Source organism: Stigmatopora argus, chromosome 5 (genome assembly GCF_051989625.1).
Source record: "Stigmatopora argus isolate UIUO_Sarg chromosome 5, RoL_Sarg_1.0, whole genome shotgun sequence".
In the NCBI taxonomy this organism is placed as follows: Eukaryota; Metazoa; Chordata; class Actinopteri; order Syngnathiformes; family Syngnathidae; genus Stigmatopora; species Stigmatopora argus.
The window spans coordinates 9,352,697-9,373,287 of NC_135391.1; the positions used below are offsets into that span (position 1 = coordinate 9,352,697).

The window sequence follows — 20,591 nt, forward strand, 5'->3', positions numbered from 1 at the left end:
AAAATAAACCAGTGATATTTATTAACGACATTATTAGTCAAAATGAAAAATAACAGCTTATATTCAAATGAAATGGTATATTTGTAGCTTAAAAGTCTAGCATTCAGAGGACATATAGAAACAAACACATTCAAACAAAAGTCTAAATGACGGTATTAACTTCTATATTTAGTGTCTTGGTTCATGTGGAGTGGATTACATAACTTTTACACAAAGTTGTGAAACCTGAAATGTGTTATTTTCATTAACACTGAAAGTTAGGTCGTATGCTTACAAATCCATGAAAATGATTAGGAGCCCTGAAATACATACTGCAACACAAATTACGCTTAGTGCTAAATATTAGCACTCCAATTTCTACAATTATCAGCTAGTATGTGAGTATTCTGCACAAACATCTCAACTATAAATATGAAGCTTTGTGTGTGCTTATTAGGCTAAAATAACACCAGTGTCATGCAAGTAGAAAAGCTGAAGTGCAATGTGCATTACAGTGACCAAACGTAGTATCCTAGACCCAAATGGTCTGGTGTCATTATTAAACTCTCGTGGATTTTGGAAGTTGACCATTTTCCTTCCACTATCAACACTATTTAATACAAAGTGGTTCATTAAAAAAAGTTCTTTACCATGGCACTTATAGCTGTTCAATGGTATGTCCATTGTAAGAACGCTTATAGTTCGAATTATTTTATGGTAATACAAGCCTTAAAAATGTTCCACAGTTCAGCTGGTGTTGCTGTTGTCCATGGTAGCAAGCAAACGAGAGAGTTTGGCTCTCTGTGACGCTGTAATGTTCTGGCTCATGTGGATGATGCAGTCCATGGCGACATCAGGGTTGGTTTCAACCAAACTTTGGCACAAGAACAAAGAAAATTAGTGAGCAAATGTTAAATCGAATGAACACATTTAAATTAGCTTTGCTTAGTTATTCTTAGATAATACGAGTGATCGTTGAAAATGCCTCTCGTCAAAAAGAATTCCATTTTTCTGATATTATATTGGAGAAAAATTGAAATAGAAGCCAGTGTTTCCAGGAGCTGACATCTCAACACAGCAGCAGACATTTAAAAATGCAGGTACTAAAACTGAACAAGCATACACACAAATATAGATGGAGAAAAATAAAACCCCTAAATTCTGCATAAAAAGTAGTTTGAGTAGACGTTAACAAAGGAATATGTACTGGTTTGACATTTGAACTGTAGATTGGATGACATGAATAAAAAAAATATCCCTATGCTATAGGTACTCCTAATCAGTAAAGGTTCGTGTAGCTGTCTTTTACATACCCGCGTATATGTTTCAAGGCATTTTCCCTTTTTAGGTACTTGATATTTTCTCGAATGGCGGATCGAATGCCATCTTCTCTGGACCAGTGTTGTTCAAGCCACTCAACAACTGCTTGGTTGTTATCCCACAGATATGCCTGGAGAAGAAGGATTAAGCATGTAAAAAAATGGGTCAAAACATTCAACTGTTGCATGTCAGGTTTACAGTTCAGTCTGCTGAAGAAAAAAAAATATATGTATATATTGAAGTGATAGCAACCAACCTTGACTGCTCCCTCTATTTCAACAAACCAACGACGCAGCATGGACTGCATGTGTCCATCACTGAGGTCTTTGTTGGCTTTGAGAATTTCATACTTCACCGCCTGCTCCAAAAGGAGGCGCCGGAGACGCCAGTAGAAAAAGGGCCGTGCATTCTTCCAGTCTAAAATATCCTTGTATGGTGTATAAAAAATATTATGAATGACCCCACTTCATCAGATTCACTATAGATTATATAGTTGCATATAACTGCTTAGTTCTTACTGATCTTTTGTCAAAACAATCAATGTTCAATCTTTGTGAACAAAAAAAGTCAATTTTTAAAATCAACTACCATCCTAATCTGCAAGCACTTTAGGAATTTATTTTCACCATCAATGACTTGATAATACCATAAAAAGATTCAAGGAACCTGGAGGAATCTTTGCAAATAAGCGTGAAGACTGAAAAGTATCAAATGGCCTAAAAGGTTTACGAACCATTACTGACTGTGCAGGTAAAATAAAGTGAAACTGACTTTTATTTGTCACCTGTCATAAGATGGAGTGGGATGTAGTGCATGCACACTTACAGTGATAACACCTTTCTCCTGCATCCTGCCAGGGGTATCGTGAAGATCCACAAACTGCACTGCTACCTGGTGGTAGATGGGCAAAAGGAACTCTTCTCTTGCTTTGAGCTTTGCCTCCAGGTCTCTACATTGTTTCTCGGGAAGATCTAGAGAAGCTACAAAGTACGGAATTCATCAAGGAAATGCTCATTAGTATGACTTTGAAATCGGATCACTTACCGAGCTTCTCAACCAGACCAGCGTAGATGGAGTCCAGTCTTCTCATGGTTTTCAGCAGGTCCTTTTTCCTGAATTTGATCTCCACTGTGCCCTCGGCTTCCAGAACACCCCCTCTGGATGGAAGCAATGATATTTAATGAGTGGCAGGATGTTGATTATCATATACCTAATATACAAATCCTTCTCACACCTGCTCTCTCTGTCCGCATAGAGCTCCATACACAGTGGGTTAATAGTAGGGTCAATAACAACCCAGGACCCTCCTCTTAGTTCAGCGTGCGGTGGAATGTACACCAGAACAGGCTGTTGGAAACCATGCAGGGCATCCACAATGTAAGCACCAAACTTTAATACCTGGTCATACATATCTGGGAAACAAGATAACAGAAGCAGCCATGAATTACTGACTATTTGGACCATGCTTTTCACAACTGTAGCACCCATCCTTCACCTTTCATTCCACCTGAAAAGCCCCTCCAGTTGGCAAACACCATGAGCGGCAGTCGCTCACGGTTGAAGTCGCAAATGGCCTGAGCTGTTTTAAAGGCTGAATCCGGAAACCACACTTGTCCAGCCTGTTGTAGAACCTTAAATATATAACACAAACATTATCGTCATCAAATGAATATCCTGTATCCTCTATTTTTAAACCATTTATTATTTTAAAAAAATGTATTCTCAAAATTTTGTCAATTTCAAATTGAATGGCGAGTGTACGTGTTTCATAAATACTAGACTCACTTTCGATTCTGAATCTAAGTTGGCAGGATCAGCTGGAATAGTTAACTCAACAGTCCGTGTTTCAACAGCAATTACACCAAGAGGGATCCCTCCTAACCTATATGATTTCAATCAACAATTCAATTATTTATGGCACGGTATCCTATGTATTAATAGAAGATATTTACCGAGCTCTGCCAACGACAACCGTCTGAGCCCAGGAGCCCATGATTTCCATGAAGGAGCCATGGTCGAAGAATCCACTCTGCCAGGCACCTCTCATGGCTAGGAATAGTTTAGACAAAGAAAAATATATGTCATTAACCAAAAACGAGCTATTTGTTTTTTATTTTCATGGCTATATTGCTCACTTGGGTGAGGTCTCCCAACCAGCATCCAGCGGGGGTCATACGGGGCTTTGGTAGGAGTGAAGTCGATCTCTCTGTCAACTGGATCTGTGGTTGGTACAACAGGTGCAGGGGAGTGTTTGTTCTGTCAGAAGAAGAAGGAACATGTTATTAGTATAAGAAAAAATGACCATGGAAGTGGTAGCTGATGTAACATTCAGTAGGACCTTTGGCATGTAGGAAAGCCACTGGAGAATGGCGAAGACCCCCTCGAAATCATCTGGCACAGTAGTGTGTGTGACTCCATTGTTGTGCATGATCTGGATGCCCCCCAATTGGTTGTTGGAGGTATACACCTCTCTGCCTAGAACCTGCAAATAAGAGGGTTTACCTAAACCTCTATCCGAATGGTTCAATTTACAGCAAGGTTTGCAGGATCCAATCCCAGCTGACTTTGGGTGAAAGGCTCCACCCTAGGCTGGTCACCAATCAGCCCATTAGGCACTACTTAATAAACGTTTCCAAATATTTGAAAAGATTTTTAGGGCGTTTTTTACAAAAAAACAAAAAAACACATGCTTAACAAACCTTGTTCAATGCACTTGCTCCAGTTAGGATGATGTGAGAGTTCTCCACTTGGATAACTCTCTGGCCCAAACGTACTAGATATGCCCCAATTCCGATAGCACGGCAGGTTACCTAGAACAGCACAAACTTATCAATGTATAAAAATGTTACTGACATATTAGCTAAATGTGTCAGCCATGACACCTTACCATACTAATAGTAATGATTTCTTCATAGGCCTGTGAAGATTCTCCAGCAATGGTGCCTGATCCTCGCAAGTTCTCTACCCCAAGACCTTCATCCTTTCCAATGATGTCCGTAATTATGTACCTGGTAGTCGTGACAATGACATTAGCCCAGCTAGTAATACAAAGAAAAGGAGTGCTACCAGTTGTTTAATTTGCTTGAGATACCTGGATTCCCCTCCTTCTTCCACATGGTGACAGTGTACCGAATTGGTGGCACTGATACGTGTGTAGTCATGTGGGGTCAGATAAAGATACTTAAAACCCTAAAAACAGAAAAGAAAATACTTCAATGATCTTGAAAAAAATAGACTGAAAAAGATCCTCAGGTGCTTTTTTTTTTAATCCTGAGGGCAAATAGAATTATTTTCTAACGCTAGTAGGCCTTCACCTTATATGGGTCAGAAGGATCAATCCATGCCACCTGGAACATGTGTCTGATCTCCTCAGCAAGACCAATGCGTGCACCGCTGTTGGCAGCAATATAAATGCGAGGGATTCCCTCAGCTCTGGCCAACTCGGAAGCCCTGAGGAACAACTCATCTTCCTGTGGTCCAAAAGACCCAATCATGTGAGTGATGTCGTTACAAATGACAACAATGTCTCGACCTCCTGGATATTCTGGTGTTTTCATCTTCATCTTGAACGCAACTATTCCGACCTGATAGAAGGGGAAATAATGACATGAGCTAGTAACAACAAATAGAATATTATAAATGGGTCAGTCCCGAATTGGAGGACCTTTTATATACAACCCACCAACAAAAGACTAGAACATGCAGTTTATGAGTAAATTTACTTTTTATCATGTCAGAAGAAAGCAGATAATGTAATATCCTAAACTTGGACAATTTTCCAAAATAATGGCTGGAGCAAATATATGTCCTTTTAATATAAAATAGTTTGAAGGGATGTCTCAATCTACCTCTTGCAACGCTGTTATTATACATTTGATCAGAATGTCTTTTTTAAGTCACAATCTCTAATTACTCATGATTAGATAACAGCAAATAAACAGCTTGCTTCTTTTCCTGAGAAAAATGTAATGAGTGCAAATTTGCTTTTTTGTTACCTGCAACCCTGTTGCTGTGGATAATACGGTAAATATCAAATAATGTAACAAGAGGCCTGTGAAAGTTTATGACCAATTATTGGTGGCAACTAAGCACCAAACCAGAGATGTGAAGGCTTGTTTTTCAAGAATTTTGAAGCCAAAATGTCCTCCATTTCTGGAACGGCCCATATTTCATGTATTCCGCTGGATGTGTATCTTACATCATTGTCCCCTGGCAAGCGGTTCAGTTGCACCAGTCGACCTTGTGGGTCCAGAACCAGCTCAGTGCAAATCAGCATATCTTTGGGATATTTGTCCTCTAAACCCCATTGCTTAAACAGAGCCTGCAAACATATTTGTTTTATGGCAGAGAGAACCTGGATAAAAATTCAACAATAGTGTTATAAAAGCACCTGCTTGAACATCTCTGGGAAGTCATAGACGTATGTTGTGCCTAGAGTTTGAGCCTGAAAACGCTTAGCTTGCAGCAAGTCTTTAGTAACATAGGGAGTGTTGATCAACATCCCTTGCAAAAGTCCCTGTTTGTCACCATATGACTGGAACATAATCTACAAGGGAAATGACACTCAATCAGTTAACTCACGATTTAAACAAATATAGTTAAAATGTTCCTACCTGGCCAGAAGTTGGATCGGTCACTTCCTTATACAGACTGATGTCCAAGTAATACCCAGACTCGTTCGTCAAAAAAAGACGGATAGGAATAGCATGTCCGGTGGGAGTCAGGCGAATGTTGATTTTTAACTCAGCTTGCAGGACTCGCAGTTTCCAAAGACGGCTTCCATAACGCATCACCATGGAACGTACAGATTCCTCAATCTGGGAGCCAAATGCACACAGAGAAATGATTCTCAACAACAACAGAGACTACAGGTAACAGTATAAAATAATAACAAATCGGACATGTATTCCGAAAAAGACTGTTGTGCAACATTGACATGTCGTGCATCAGTGATGTGCAGCACGCGCTCACTTTAGATGGGTCCATAATGACAGTAGGGACAAAATTGAGGAAGATGTGGTTGCAGTCGGTGCGCACAGTTGTGTTACTGAAGGCCACCTCCAATTCATCCATGGCCTCCAGCAGAAGACGTTCTCCTTCATTCTGAAGATACTCAAAAGACGCTTCCTGATCGCACACAGACAAATGGACAAATTGGGCATTTTGGTCCAGATATAAGGCTAACTTGCCTACCAAATGAATGCAAATATTCTGACCTAAATGACAAAAAAATCTGATGTCCACATATGTTGTATTTTTTAATAAAAATAATCTCTTGGTCAAAAAAAGTTAACAGTCTCTTGCCTTTGTAATCAAATCGGAGTGGCGAATAATAGCTCGAATGAAGAATCTGTAATCTGTGACTTCGGCACCCTCCTGTACACGAGCAGCTCCCAAGTAAAGGTGCATTTTGTGATTTGCACAAGGGACCGCAGTCAGGTCAAAGTTCCTCATGCGATTCAGTTCGAGCTGAAAGGCTAAAGCGGGCTCCAGATTACGGTAAATACGATCTTCCTGGAACTGTGGAAAAGAACAGACATTTAGATGGAGTTTAACAAACTCTTTGGCTGCACCATTCAAATTGAAATTGAAAAAAAAATTGACAAAAACCCCATCTCTTGCTCTGAAAGTGAAGAACTTGGGAAACTCCCTCTGTCGGGGAAAGAATAAAATGATGCACTAGTTTGTACTGTACAGACCTGAACGTATATAAAGATAATCATATTCATAGGAATTGGCAAAAGAAAATGCATCAGATGGAAAAAATTACCTTCTGTGCAACCAAAAATGTGATTCTTCTGATGCCATATTCAAAGAGGGATGACCTCTATGGGGGGGAAAAAAGAAGAGTATAATAAGTTATTTCGTAATGATTGAAATTACAGTAGAAGACTATGTGAGCTGACCTTGGATTGGGCGAAGGATGTGAAGGCAGTCACTAAGTCATCATCGTCCTCAGTGTCTGCTGTTTTTATTGACACGTTAATAATGTGGATTGGATTCTCACGTGTGTTCTGTCAAGAAGAGGAAGATGTACCCTAGAGATCTATAGTAAACCAAACAACAAGAGCTTGCACTCACTTTAAAGTTCTCTTCTTCATAAAAACTAGAGCAGGATTCTAAAAATGGCTGGCTCTCCATCAGGGGCTCTGCAAAACTGCAGAGAACTTCATCAACGTTCCTAACAGAACAAACAATTTCAAGTTAGCGATCTCAATCCCGCATCAATTGGAAACGAGAGTAGAAAATGAATCCCAGTTGGACCTTTTGAAATTGTCAAAACACTGGAACGCTACCATAGCGCCCATTCGTTGACAAGGTGGAGATAGTGATCCTTCCAAGAAGAGATCACTGCTCTGCCGTCGCATCTTTGACTGGCCTGAAGCATTCAGTGGGGCAGGAAGCCTAAAAGAAAAAAAGACAAAGAATTGTCAGATGTGGGGTTTGCCAAAAAAAAAAATCAGAATGTAAACAGCTCTGTGTAATTTAGGCCATCATTGTTGTAATTTTGCATTTTTAATCCAAATAAAATTAGCACCATTGTGCGTAAGCGGAATGAATGACATATTGTACCTTCATTGTTTCATTTCATCAAAATAATGATTTGTTCTCATGAAGACAATGAATATCTCGGGCATAGGATTTGTAAGAGAAATGTTAGCAAAAGTGAATTATATGATGGTTGAACCTAAAAGAAAGCTCTGTATGGATATACTACAAGTTGAGAAAAGTGTTGCATATGGAGAAGTTCAGCTACAAAAGGTGAATTAGGAAGGACTTGTTATATGAGTCCTTCAGTACAAACGCTTCTGGATTGACAGGAAGTGGAAAAAAAAGGGATTACAATGCAGCTGGCATGCTTTACTGTAAAACATACACACCATCAGGTGTAGTTGACTGGGAGGAGCTTTACTCTACCTGTTCAGAGTAGGGCTGCTCCCTCTGAAATAAGATGATTGACAATTGAATATTAGCAGTGGAGGATTTTCAACCTCCTGTACCGCTAGGCATTATTACATGCACTTTACATTCCGGTTCAGTGAGTAAAACTATTCTACAAAGAGACGGTGAGGCATTAAAACATGACACAAAATGTTATATGCTTTGATGTTATTTAAATCAAACTATGAGTTGCTTTATATGCTCTTTCCACAGCTGGTTTAGGGGAAGTCCACCAGCTCGTCGCCACTCATCACTGAATTGTAGTTGTTTTGGACAAGGCCAAAATGTTACCTGTTGGGATGTGACGAAGGCAGCATGAATTGAAAATCTACAGCGCACGTTCCATCTTTAAGCTGGTGATGCTGGATACTGTTGAGCTCATAGGCGATGTAAGCTCTTCGCACATACACCTGGGGGGAAAAACAGAGCAATACATAATTATAACTAAATGACCTAATGAATAAGCGTTGGAGAGTGAGTTCAAATAGGCATACCTCCAGCGCAGCCATACACACAACTTGATTGGAGTGGTAGAAGAAATTTGGCAAGACGTCAAAAATTGACGTTTCAGAAAGGATGAGTTTCTGGTGGAAATAGAAGATGGTGAATGATTTGATGCCGAAGCTGTTCACATTTATAGCAATTACCTTTAGGTTCTCAGGGCAAAACTGATGACCATACATGTCAATAGCCGAGAGGAAGATGGATTCCACTTGGTTGTGCCTCAGTTCATAAGAAGGTAAATGAGAGGCAATCAGCACCTATGTCAAAATATCACACAGAGAATTTATGCATATCAGTAAAGTACCGCAAATTCGAAAAAAGTAGCACATGGCATGCTTATATTACAGAATAGTGTATTAAACTACTCTGCTAAAGGTCTTACCTGTCTGGCTCTTAAAGCTACCTTTGAGTTCTCCATCTTACTGAGCTGAGTCAGTTCATTCAGAATCGCCATCAGCTCATCTGCCAGGGTTGGATCCCTTCCACAGAGTTGATCCTATACAAAGTCAAATATAGGCATTCAAAATTGCGTAAAAATCCAGCTGCCATGAATATAACAAATGCCTTACAATGAGCATTGTGACCAAGATATTCTTCTTGGAGACCTGGGCATGAGAAAAAATGTATTCCAGTACAGGACTCATGTCAGGTTTGTACTGCTCCCTCAAGTTGATTACACACTTGTCGTAGTGAGCTGCTTGTGGATAAAGATAATATCCCACACAATGCTTAGTTAGGATAGAAACATTATTGATCCAGAAAACATTTATCGTACTGTTACCTTGCTGAAACTCCATCTCAACTTGAAGGTATTGCTTCAGCAGATCCAGAACAACAGACTTCATGTAACCACGTATGCCGCTGCGATACCTAGAACACACGTCAAAGAACTGAAGTCAGTGCAGCCCTAATGACGAAAATACATTTTAGTAACACTGAGAAACATGAGCACGCTAACCTCTGTACCAACTGAACAATACTCTGAGTGTTAATAAAGAACACCTCTCGATCCGCCTTTCTCTGAAGAGTAGCTGCATGGCTGTCGAGAATATTTGCAATCTGGATTGAAAAAAAAAAATTGTTCAGCACTACCTAGTGAAATAATTAGTTTGTATCAAATACAAGATTTGGAAGTATTTCTATTTCTATGTATTCATGTTAAATTTGCACCCTTTGGCTTGGAAACTGGCACAAAACAGAGGTGATATTGCTGGCATATTGGGCCATGACTTTGCGGATATCTCTCTCAACACCAGCTGGGATCCGGCTCGCCACGCTAGTCATGATCTCTTGCAGCTCCAGCAGTGGAAGAGAGGGGTCCCTCAGAGTCTTCATGAGGGTTGCTACCCACTGTTTCAACTGGAAAAAGGAAGCCAGCAATAGTACACTTTTCTAGTCAGAAAGATCAATTGATGTTGATCAAAATTCTGCAGCAGGTAAAATTGCTCAAATGTACCTTGGTGGTAAAGTAGGGCTCTTCGAGGCAGTAGCCATCCATTACTTTGACTAAGTTATCAAGGATGCTGTGGAACACCTGATGTAGCTTTTCACCAACGATGGGCAATGGATGCTGAGGTGGTAGGGTGCCTGTGTTGAGTTCCACCTAAGTTATGAAATAACTTAATGTAATTAAGGTGAACAGGACTTCAGAACAGAACGGATGGCATAACACTGTTTTTCTTAGACCGCTCGGCCTCAAGTTCTCGTTCAATTTGTTCTTGGAGTTCTTCTTCTTGGTGAGGACGTCAATTAAAATTGATACTCTTCTATTATTTTTGGACAAATCCCAATGAAATTTGCTAGCTATATTTTAGAGATTCTAAAATCAGGTTAAAAGGATCAATGTAGATTGATCCGTTTAGCCCAATTTTTATTTTTTTTATAAATTAATGATATACTTATTTCTGCCTGTTGGTTTGAGTGAGCCAGTTGTCGTTTTTTTTTATGGCGGTACAAGGACATTTGCAAGGGTTATACAGGATAACTTGCCCGATGTATGCTGCTGGGGTCGTCCAAGTTGATATGTGCCATCATGCAACCGGATTCCAAAACTGCACCGGGCCTCTTAATAAAATGTATATGTCCTGCCTGCTCTACAGTCAGAGTCATCACCATCTTCATCACCTGAGACCATGACACAAAAATCTGTTCAAATACCCTACAATAGTGCGTTTGTGTGACCAAGATTACAGGCTAGAACAAAATGCATTTATTTCCAATCTGACCTCAATCTCTGCATAGGTCTCCCCTGCGCAAATATGAGCACCATCTTCAACCATATACTGCAATAGTTTACCAGCGGAAGGCGATCTCAGAACGGTGGGATCTTTTTCCTTATCAAACACGCAAGTTTTGTTGCCAACGGTGATGCGATAGCTGCAGAGTTCAAAAAGTATAAAGTAAAAAATGTGAATGACTTTAATTTGACTCTTTGAAGGAGAAGAATTCCTACCTGTCAAGCTCTTCTTTCATATAGGTGGTATGGCTGCTGCCATCGTAAGAGAGAAGAAGGCCACCGTCACTGAGGCTGTGGACGTCTATTTCAATGTTTGAGTCATTCATTATGATGACATACGTTGTTGGGGACTGGCGTGCCACCTGAAGTCGACGACAAAGGTTATGGACTAATGGTGAAAATGGCAAGTGTACTATGAAAGAGGAGCGAAAGATACCTTTAAGCAGAACTTGACTCCTTCATATACAAGATCTAAACTTACAGAGTTGAGAAGGCTGGCAGCAGGCAAAACTTGTCCCCTGTCATTACACAAAAAGTATGCATTTGCAATTGTTATATTGGCATGAGTAGCAGCAGTATTTAGATGTTTAAAAGGCCTCAGTCTTATACTGACCTTTCTAATGAGTGTAGAAAGTCTGACATGCTTTTTCTGAAGTTTGCATCTGCAACATGCAAAGCCCCGCACACAATTCCCAGCATTGTGTCTGGTCGCTCTGCCTACAAAAAGGTCACATGGCCTCCCGTTGCAAAATTTGCCAGGTCATCATGGTAAAAACAGCTAAGAAATGACTCCCACCTGCACTTTATCTGCTATGAGGTGATCCAGCCAGCTAGTGTCTACGTCATTGTTTCGAAAGCTCTCAGTTTCTAGTAGCTTAATTAGATATTCAACAGTGGTCCTGAAGTCACCTCTGATTGATAGCTCCTTCATAGCCACCACCATGTTCCTGAAGCAAATAGCAACCAAATGTTGACACTACATTAAAAAAGGGCATCGTAAAGAAGAGGAAAATGATAGATTCATTATTTTATATTATGTATTTGTCTTACACTAAGTGCTAAAGGTGTTTTGTTTTTTTAATCCTTCAAAATTGTTAATTTTACCAATAATGTATAACTGGGGACCCTCATTGATTTTATGTGGCCATATGAAGACCATAGTTTGGTGACAGGCCAAAATACAATGTTTAGACAGGGAATGATGAATTAAAAAACAAATAAATAAAATAAAAAAGACACTTACGATATGGCTTCTTCTCGGTTTTCACCCCAGGAGAAACAGTGTCCAAATTGTGAGTCAGCAAATTCATGCAGACCACCAGTTGGTCCAACACTAAAGTAACCCCAGACATTTTTACTGCTACGGAAGTTCAGCTCTTGAACAGTGCCAGAGCTGGGTTTGAATCCCTAAAAACAACAGGGTAAAAATAATCTTCAAGAAAATGAATGGAAAATGAGTAGGACCGGTGAGACAATCTCTACCTCATCAGGGTTCTCACTGGTGATTCGAGCAGCTATGACGTGCCCTCGTGGACTAGGTGGGCATTCTGGATTGTCGAAATTTATAATGCTATCACCCCAAGCGGTTTCTCCATAGAGCAAACGGATGTCTTTTATTCTGTGAAGGGGGATGCCCATGGCAATCTGATGTAGGATGCAAACAGTGTGAAAACTATTAAACATGTGGCCAAATGTTGTCAATTCTGAGACAGCAGAGAAGGGTAAACAAATTGGCATTGGATTTTTAACTGAACCTAGTTTATATTGCATAATTCTTACAAAATATTTGATTCTCAAGTTCTCAACTTTATCCCAATTATAGTTATGATATAAACCAAATGCATAGATAATTTTAATGTCACTTTTCGGTAGGTTCAATGCCAACACTTTATCCCCTATTGTGTCTCTTGAGAGCATTCTTTGTTCAATGAAAGTTTTACCTGAAGTTGGGCAGCCGGAAGATTTACATCCCCAATCATCTCTGTACAGGGATGTTCTACCTGTAGACGAGGATTCAGCTCCAAGAAATGAAAACTTCCATCTTCAGAGAAAAGATATTCCACGGTTCCAGCACTGACATAGCCCACCATTTTGGCTAGTCTAACTGCATACTAGGTCAGAAAGAAGAAACAAAACATAATCGTATAAATAATAGCCGTGGTTACATTAGATTTTCGCAACATAGGTTGGAGTAAATGAATAGCGCAATGAAAAGCATCCTTGATGGTCCTGAAAATCACTATATAAATCTAGTGCATAATAATTGTTATTATCGAAAAAATATTACATGAAAATATAAGTTGACTCACCTGCTCCATGTGTTCGAATGTCAAGGATGCAGCTATGGTTGCGGGCGCTTCCTCTATAATCTTCTGGTGCCTTCTTTGAATGGAGCAATCTCGCCCAAATAGCGAGATGGCGTTTCCATATTCATCCGCCAGTATCTGAACCTCCAGGTGTCTAGCATGTTGGGCCAGCTGCATGATGAAAATGGGAGAGCCAGGAACTTCTGTCTGAACCTACACACAATGTGCAAGCTTGGTTTAACACTAGGAGCATTACAAGAGCGGAGGTATACAAAGAAAAGAATTCACATGCCTGCCTAAATGAGGTCGGAAAGCTGTCCGCACTTTCTACTTTCCGGATACCCTTTCCACCTCCACCCTCTGAAGCTTTGATGACAACTGGATAACCAATTGTCTCAGCTCTCTAACACAGAAAAGTATGGAAGGCAACTTATTACTTATTACCACTCCTCCTGAAACATATTCTAATAATTGTCAGCCAGATAGGATTACTGAACATGCATACCGCCAGACCATCATCTACATCCTGAACACAGCCCTGTGTGTAGATCTCAGGAGGAACACTGATTACATTGCCAGGGATTTGGTCAGTCTCAGTCCAGTCCACTTTCAGACCTGGAACACGACAAGAAGTAGTGGTAAACAGTGTGTTATCATCAGAATTCTCTTGGTAAATAAACACAAACTAGGTCAAAACAGTGGTCTAGTGGTTCACATGCAAACCTTGCGGTTCTGAATCTGGGCTCAAAGCTCGATTCTTCTTGAGTTGAACATAAACTTTCTCCGGGTAGTACGACTTCCTTTCTCGTTCCAAAATATATTTTGTACGTTATTGGAACACTTTCATTGGCCAGAGATTCTTATGAGTGTCAATCAGCAAAACCTTTTAGATTACCGGTATAGCTTGCATGAATTTGGTAAATAGGAAGACCTTGGGTCAGGAAGCACTGAAGGATTAAATGTGTTTGTTTTTCTTTTAACATCTTTATATCTTTATTTGAACAATTTGAAAAGATGGACTAGTCTCAACAAAGGTTATTATGACCTTGGTGGAGAAGAAAATACAACATAGTATATGGGAATAGAGTCAACAGCCAGAAATCTCAAACCGGTCGTTAAAGGGCCACAGCGGGTATGGGCTTCCATTCCAACCAAAAAAGTGGACAGACACCTATTCACCAATCTGAGCGAGTTGCTGCTTATTAGAGCAGAAAGCTCATTGGTTAAAATGTCTGTGCTGGACCAGGACCCCTGAACCCTTGAGACCCCTGGTAGGCAGCACGTATGCCTTTATATCTGTAATGTCTATGTTGTGTTATAAATAAGACAGGGGAAAATAAGTCAAACCTGAGCCGCTCCATGGTAGTGTGGGAATGTCTGCACTCTGGGCCACAATTGAGGAAGCCACCTTATCTCCAAGAGCCCACATAGCCTTGCTGGATGGTCCTACAATAAACACACAATTAAAAGCAAGCAGTGAAAAGAAAAAATGTTTTTTTCAAATTTGTTTTACCTAAAAAGGAAATCCCTGCTTTATTCAGCAACTCAGGGAGTTTGGGATTTTCTGAGGCGTGACCCCATCCAGCCCACACTGCCTGTTATTGACATACAATATCTTGAGTTGACCCCCCTTGTTTTTTTGTGTCAAATAATGGATTTGTCAATATTTACCTGCACTGGGATTCTTTTAGCAATGTCTACTATCAACTCTACATTCGCATAGTTGTTATTGTTTGGCCCACCAGGGACAGGGACATAGTGGTCTGCCATTTTGATATATTCTGAAAACAAGGACAGATAAATTCATTTCATGACGTATTGATAAAATACTCAATAGGAACTACAGGGTAATACCTGCATTAGCTTTTAAATCTTCAGGAGTTACCATCACCACAAAGCGGATGGTCCTCTCATTTCGAAACATCTCATAGGACCAACGTCGAATAGACCTCATGCATTTGACGGCAGCTATGCCATTGTTAGCGATAAGCACCTGTAAAAACACTCAAAATGGATAACTATACTACACTAAAGCAATAATTTAGATACCAGAAAGCAATAACATCAGTCATCTGCAGAAGACTTCAAAGTTACAATGAAGGGATTGTCTTAAACACTAAAAGGATATTAAGCAAAATCCAGAACCATTTCTTCCCTATAGATTTTAAATTATTTCTTGAAAATGCAAATCAATAAAATGCATAAAAACATCAAGGTAGAAGACTCACCTTATCGACGACACGGTTTCCGCCAAAGCGGGTAACAAACTCGGCAGGTGAAGCGACAGTGAAGTCTCTATGAAGATCCATCTTTCTTTGTTCACGTCCTTTTTTTACCAAGTGAGGACCAGACATGCTGGGCCTAGAGCAAGAAAATGTTGAAATATTGGTCTGAATTTGGCTCAGATGAACCCTTCCATAATGCCAGCGACAGGTAGCTGAAAAGAGCCGAGAATTCTAAACAGCCACACCGGTAAACAACTGAAGGGCTGAATGAAGACAATAAGGTGTTGAAATCAAAATCCAAAGTCAATGTCAAAGTTCAGTTCCTGCAATGCAGCGGCCCAATCTATAATACTGAATGCTGAATGTCCTTATCTTGTTTTGTGCTGTTGTGTGTAAATTGTGTTTATACAGACAGAATTTCTCACAGTAATAACTCACAATGTCCACAATAATAACTCACAATGTATAGACATGATTTTAACTCAAAATAGCTAACTGAAATATGGCAGGAATTAACTAAACATTGTGCATCTAAAATATTTTTAAGTGGGAATATTTACGTTCAAATGCATTAATAAAATTCATCATAAACAACGGACAAACCTGATTTCACACAGAAGGTGCAAATTAAAGCTGATACGGAAAGATTCATTGCTATCATGACATTTTCTGAAAAATCAATTATCGGTACATATAGCCTCACTAGCCAAAGACTGTACTTGTATATACACTTTGTATTCCATCTTCCAATCTCTCTTTTGAGGAAAGTTACCACTTACATGATAGTAACTTGGCAGAAAAAAGATGCCCACAATCATTCGGAAAAAAAAAAGTTATGTAATACTTTGGCTGCGAAATTCAATGATGATGCTTTACAACAGTGTTAAACAAGTATCTTTGCACTTCCCTTCGCTGAAGTATACACAAAACTTGCGCATACCAATATGCGTAAGCGCTTACATAACTGCATGAGTACACAGCTATGTGAGTAACTCTTCCTCTTTAAGATCCTCTGCAGCAGCATCTGTTTCAAACTACTGCACGTATAAAGACTAGAAACAAAACACACACAAGCTGTGGATGGTCTCAAATGACAATGCTAGAAGTGGCCTACCTTTGAAAACACAAGGCCCAGGGAGGATTTTGAAAAGCATCTCCCTCCATCATGCTCGAGCAAGACTCATAATTTAGTGCATTTTGAAAGTGAAAGGAACAAAATAACACTTCCTGCCTTCCGATTGTCCCCTCCCAGAAGTGCGGAAGTAGGCTTTACAACAAGCAGCCCATTTAAAAAGTCGAAAGGGAGCAGACCCAAAAGAAGAAAACAAAGTGTTCCTTGAAGTGATTTGGTGTCTCGTGTCTCTGTAAGACAACTTTTGGCTAGGAAGAAATCGTTGTCAAATCGTCTATTATATATAATTATTCTGGTATTAAGCAAATACAAATAGTTTGGGAAACCCTATTTGATATAAAACAAGAAAAGTTTGGTCTGCTATATCAAAGAGGGAGGGGAAAAAGCACATAGTAAATTAAAAGCTTGTTATCAATACTGGTGTGCTACGATGAAGAATATTTCTGCACATAAAAATAGTTACATTTCATCCAACTTTATTTACTTTATTTTAATTTCAAATTGCACTGCATTGAAAGTGGATTATTTTAAGACTTACTGTACCAAATGATGAAATGCTCTCTAAAAAAACTTTCCTTGAGATTAGAATACATTTTGGTCAAAAAAATATTTGCTGATTTTACAGGGAAGGTGGTGTGGTCTGCTTTTGACCGTGCTCTGACCTGGGGTCCCAGCCCAAATTTCAAAGTGACTCTGGAGCCAATAATAGAGCAAAGAGGGTGTGAATAATACAACAATAGCACAGGTCAGCTCGTTTCAGTCAGATGACAAGAGCCCAATATATAAGACAGGAGGACAAATAGTGTTCCTAACACTGTTTAACTAATAAACAAGAAAAATAACTATGATTGATATGTCATATGATGCATGCATTGCTCGATATGCCGCCACATTAAATAGAAATCTTACTTCATGCCCGAATTCAGCCGTGGCGCTTCAGGGGACGTCGGATGACGAGGTGATTTGGCAGCGGAGGTGGACGGCTGTGGCGCTCCACTCGGCGGTTTGGCAGTTAAAAGCTCCTCGTCTGAAGAATTGTCCTCCGATGCTCCCAGAATAAACTTCAGACGCTCCCTCGCCTTGGGCCCGGGTCGGAGCATTGGCACGTTAGTCGTCAAAGGTTCCTGTGCGATCACGGGCGGTTGTTGCTTTTTCACCTGAAGTCTCGCAGAGGAGCTGTCAGCTTGGAGGCTGTGCTCCTTAGGCTGAGTTGATACACACTGTTGATGCAAATGCGAGGGGTGGGCAGCAGCCACATCCTCTTGAGGTGCAGGGGGGCTGTCACCTGCTGGAGTTTCCTCTCCTTTCTCAGGCATCGCAACTCGATGGTTATAAATTTTCCACAGTTTGCAAAAAATCCATAGGATTAATCCAAACAATGCAAATGCGAGCATTTGAAGACATTGTCCTGGGACTGGAGAAAAAAAGGGAAAATTTATATCAAATTAAAATTCAAATCAAATCAAATTTTCAGAAGTTATTTAATTAATTATGCAATTTTCAAATTTTATCAGAGCAAAAAATTACATCACCTATTTGCAATCACACTCAAGTAGAATACCTCCATGTCAATAATAAAAAAAAAACACACAATTTCAGATTAGTAAATAAATGGATTCCATTACAGTCAGTTTAAAAGGCATTGTATGGTATGAACGACACATGACATCTATTTTTAATTTCACTGGGAGGTACTAATCTAATAATAATAATTTAATTCATTCACTAGAAAGCAGGGGCAAAGAATTCAATATTCTCTTCTAGTCTGGGGAACATAAGGTAAAGTAGGTCATCTGAAGGTGATCAGAGGTCAAATGTCTCAGTCAGCCCAGATAACTGTAATTAAAATACTGAACTTTTAGATCAGATAAAGAAAACAAAAGGAAAACTCAATCTTTTTCAATAAAGTGATTTAAATATAATAATCTAGAATATAACTGCGTATATACACTGTAGTGGACTTTAGGTCGCAATGTGTATTCCTGTTTACATTTTGAAAAGAGCATGTTTTAGCTTCCTGCACAAAACTATAGCTATAATAACAAAAAGGTCATAGTGTTCTTGAGTCAGAGTGCGTGCAACCTTTTTCGAGCGCCTGGTAAACAAAACTACCGCCCTGCAACAGCTGACATCAGATCTAAGAGTGGCTACTTGGCATCAAATTGAGCCAAGGCCAGTACCGATGTCCTGGGAACTGACCATAAATGAGCAGAAAGGGCATCCAAACACAAAACAACACGAATAAGCAATAAAATTACAAATCAATCTGTTTTTTGAGTCTTTTTGCTGTCATTTTCTGGTTGAAAAGGACGTCTGGGCTTTATTTGCTGTCCTTCAGCACATTCTGAAAACTGTACAAAGTTTTCCTGTCAACACTAAAAAAACTGTGTAAAATATGTTTAAAGCTAATTTTAAAAGATCACATCGCTTTACATGCACTTGATGCTTAAATCTTTATTGAGATCAGAAGACGAGAAAAAAATCCACTTTAACAGACAATGCATTAGTTTGTTTTATTATAAGGAAAATAATTTGCTTCGCTAACGAACACGGATCTTTTATTCTATATCACCCAATTGCTGCGTGCAAGTCTATTTATTGAACATTTAAGATAGTGAGTGTTATAGACGCTAGCAAGCTAACAGTCAACAAAACTTAGGCACAGTTAACAAATCCGTGGACAATTGTGTCCAAAGGCAATTGTTTGCTATTTGTTGAGTCGCTCTTTGTTAAATGTAACCTCCTGTCAATTGTACCTACCTTCAATCTAGTGCGAACAATTCAGTCCCCAGGTTAGCACCCCTCCCCCTGTCCTAGTAGAATGTAAACATGTGCGCTGTGGTTTAGCTCCTCCCACATAAGCGGAACTTCCCTCAAAGATGCTTTTATTTTACAGGGTAGTATTACAGTATTAAAATTATCATTATTAGTAGAAGTAGTATTACAATTACAGTAGTAGTAGTAGTAGTAATAGTAGTATTACAGTATTAGTATTATTATTATTGTTATTATTATTATTAGTAGTATTACAGTATTAGTATTATTATTATTGTTATTATTAGTAGTAGTAGTATTACAGTATTAGTATTATTATTATTGTTATTATTAGTAGTAGTAGTATTACAGTATTAGTATTATTATTATTGTTATTATTATTAGTAGTAGTATTACAGTATTATTATTATTAGTAGTAGTAGTATTACAGTATTAGTATTATTATTATTAGTAGTAGTATTACAGTATTAGTATTATTAGTAGTAGTATTATAGTATTGTTATTATTATTGTTGTTGTTATTATTATTATTGTTGTTGTTGTTTGTCTTGTTGTTGTTGTTGTTGTTATTATTATGATAATTAGTAGTAGTATAATTATTATTATGGTTATTATTATTATCACTGTTATAATTAAGACTGTGCAAGTGTACGTTTATTCATAGCGTATTTAGTAGTATTAAAAATGTTGTCATTTAGTTTTGTACGTTTCTGTGTTAAGTGATATAAACTACATAGATCATTTTTAAAATATATTTTATTGGATTCAACAATTGGGTAATTCATACATCATTTATAATACTTGTTACCGTTTATTTAATGAACTTATTTTATATAATAAACAAACTTTTAAACGATTGAATTTGTAAGTAATTTGGTCAATATTTTGTTAGAATTAATTATGCAGTATTTTCCAAATTTAGGCCGAAATATTATCAAATCAAGTCAATTATGCGCACATGTAAATTTGAATTAAACGAATCTATAAATATGATGGTGTTTTCCTCCCAAAATTTTGACACTTTTAAGTGGGATGCTTCTGCTTTGACTGCATGTCCCAAACATACATACGGTATAATTTTAAAAAGAAAGAAATCTGAACGTGTAAATAAAACATAGTTGTCGGTGTATTTCACCGCGTTAGAAATAAGCAATCTTTGCGAGAAGTATTCGA

At 38.7% G+C, this 20,591-nt stretch overlaps 1 protein-coding gene across 6 annotated transcripts; it reads right to left on the reverse strand.

The window, feature by feature from the left end:
- Positions 1-4: 4 nt before the first annotated feature.
- Positions 5-19,493, reverse strand: acacb (acetyl-CoA carboxylase beta). 6 transcript variants are annotated; one of them, XM_077601584.1, is made up of 54 exons: positions 19,405-19,493; positions 17,802-18,058; positions 17,554-17,723; positions 15,516-15,648; positions 15,142-15,280; positions 14,959-15,068; positions 14,801-14,882; positions 14,635-14,733; positions 13,793-13,902; positions 13,580-13,690; positions 13,291-13,500; positions 12,922-13,092; positions 12,464-12,625; positions 12,225-12,388; positions 11,778-11,928; positions 11,595-11,698; positions 11,418-11,499; positions 11,198-11,343; positions 10,971-11,121; positions 10,735-10,869; positions 10,202-10,348; positions 9,916-10,104; positions 9,704-9,804; positions 9,527-9,615; positions 9,315-9,439; positions 9,128-9,241; positions 8,889-9,002; positions 8,736-8,825; positions 8,533-8,651; positions 8,218-8,241; positions 7,564-7,704; positions 7,381-7,480; positions 7,206-7,313; positions 7,070-7,126; positions 6,910-6,951; positions 6,604-6,819; positions 6,271-6,426; positions 5,913-6,116; positions 5,690-5,845; positions 5,498-5,620; positions 4,614-4,883; positions 4,391-4,488; positions 4,187-4,307; positions 3,999-4,109; positions 3,638-3,781; positions 3,435-3,555; positions 3,252-3,348; positions 3,085-3,181; positions 2,795-2,930; positions 2,534-2,711; positions 2,344-2,456; positions 2,125-2,279; positions 1,293-1,726; positions 5-853 (listed from the first exon to the last, which is right to left on the reverse strand). In XM_077601584.1, the coding sequence occupies exons 2-54, from the start codon at positions 18,036-18,038 to the stop codon at positions 727-729; spliced, it is 7,284 nt and encodes a 2,427-aa protein (XP_077457710.1). In that variant the 5' UTR covers positions 18,039-18,058; positions 19,405-19,493; the 3' UTR covers positions 5-726. The 6 variants fall into 6 exon arrangements, with proteins under 6 accessions (XP_077457710.1, XP_077457711.1, XP_077457712.1 ...); XM_077601585.1 differs by having other exon boundaries at positions 1,293-1,429; positions 1,556-1,726; positions 17,554-18,058; XM_077601586.1 differs by lacking the exon at positions 8,218-8,241 and having other exon boundaries at positions 1,293-1,429; positions 1,556-1,726; positions 17,554-18,058.
- Between the last annotated feature and the right edge of the window lie 1,098 nt (positions 19,494-20,591).

What these genes read in the sequence shown, in the direction of transcription:
- acacb (XM_077601581.1), bottom strand. Translation starts at nt 18,038, where the DNA reads ATGCTCGCATTTGCATTGTTTGGATTAATCCTATGGATTTTTTGCAAA. An exon ending in GCTTGCCAGGGGACAATGAT is followed by an intron (nt 4,884 to 5,497) that starts GTAAGATACACA and finishes CCCTTCTATCAG; the next exon opens with GTCGGAATAGTTGCGTTCAA. An exon ending in AAATCATTACTATTAGTATG is followed by an intron (nt 4,110 to 4,186) that starts GTAAGGTGTCAT and finishes GTGCTGTTCTAG; the next exon opens with GTAACCTGCCGTGCTATCGG.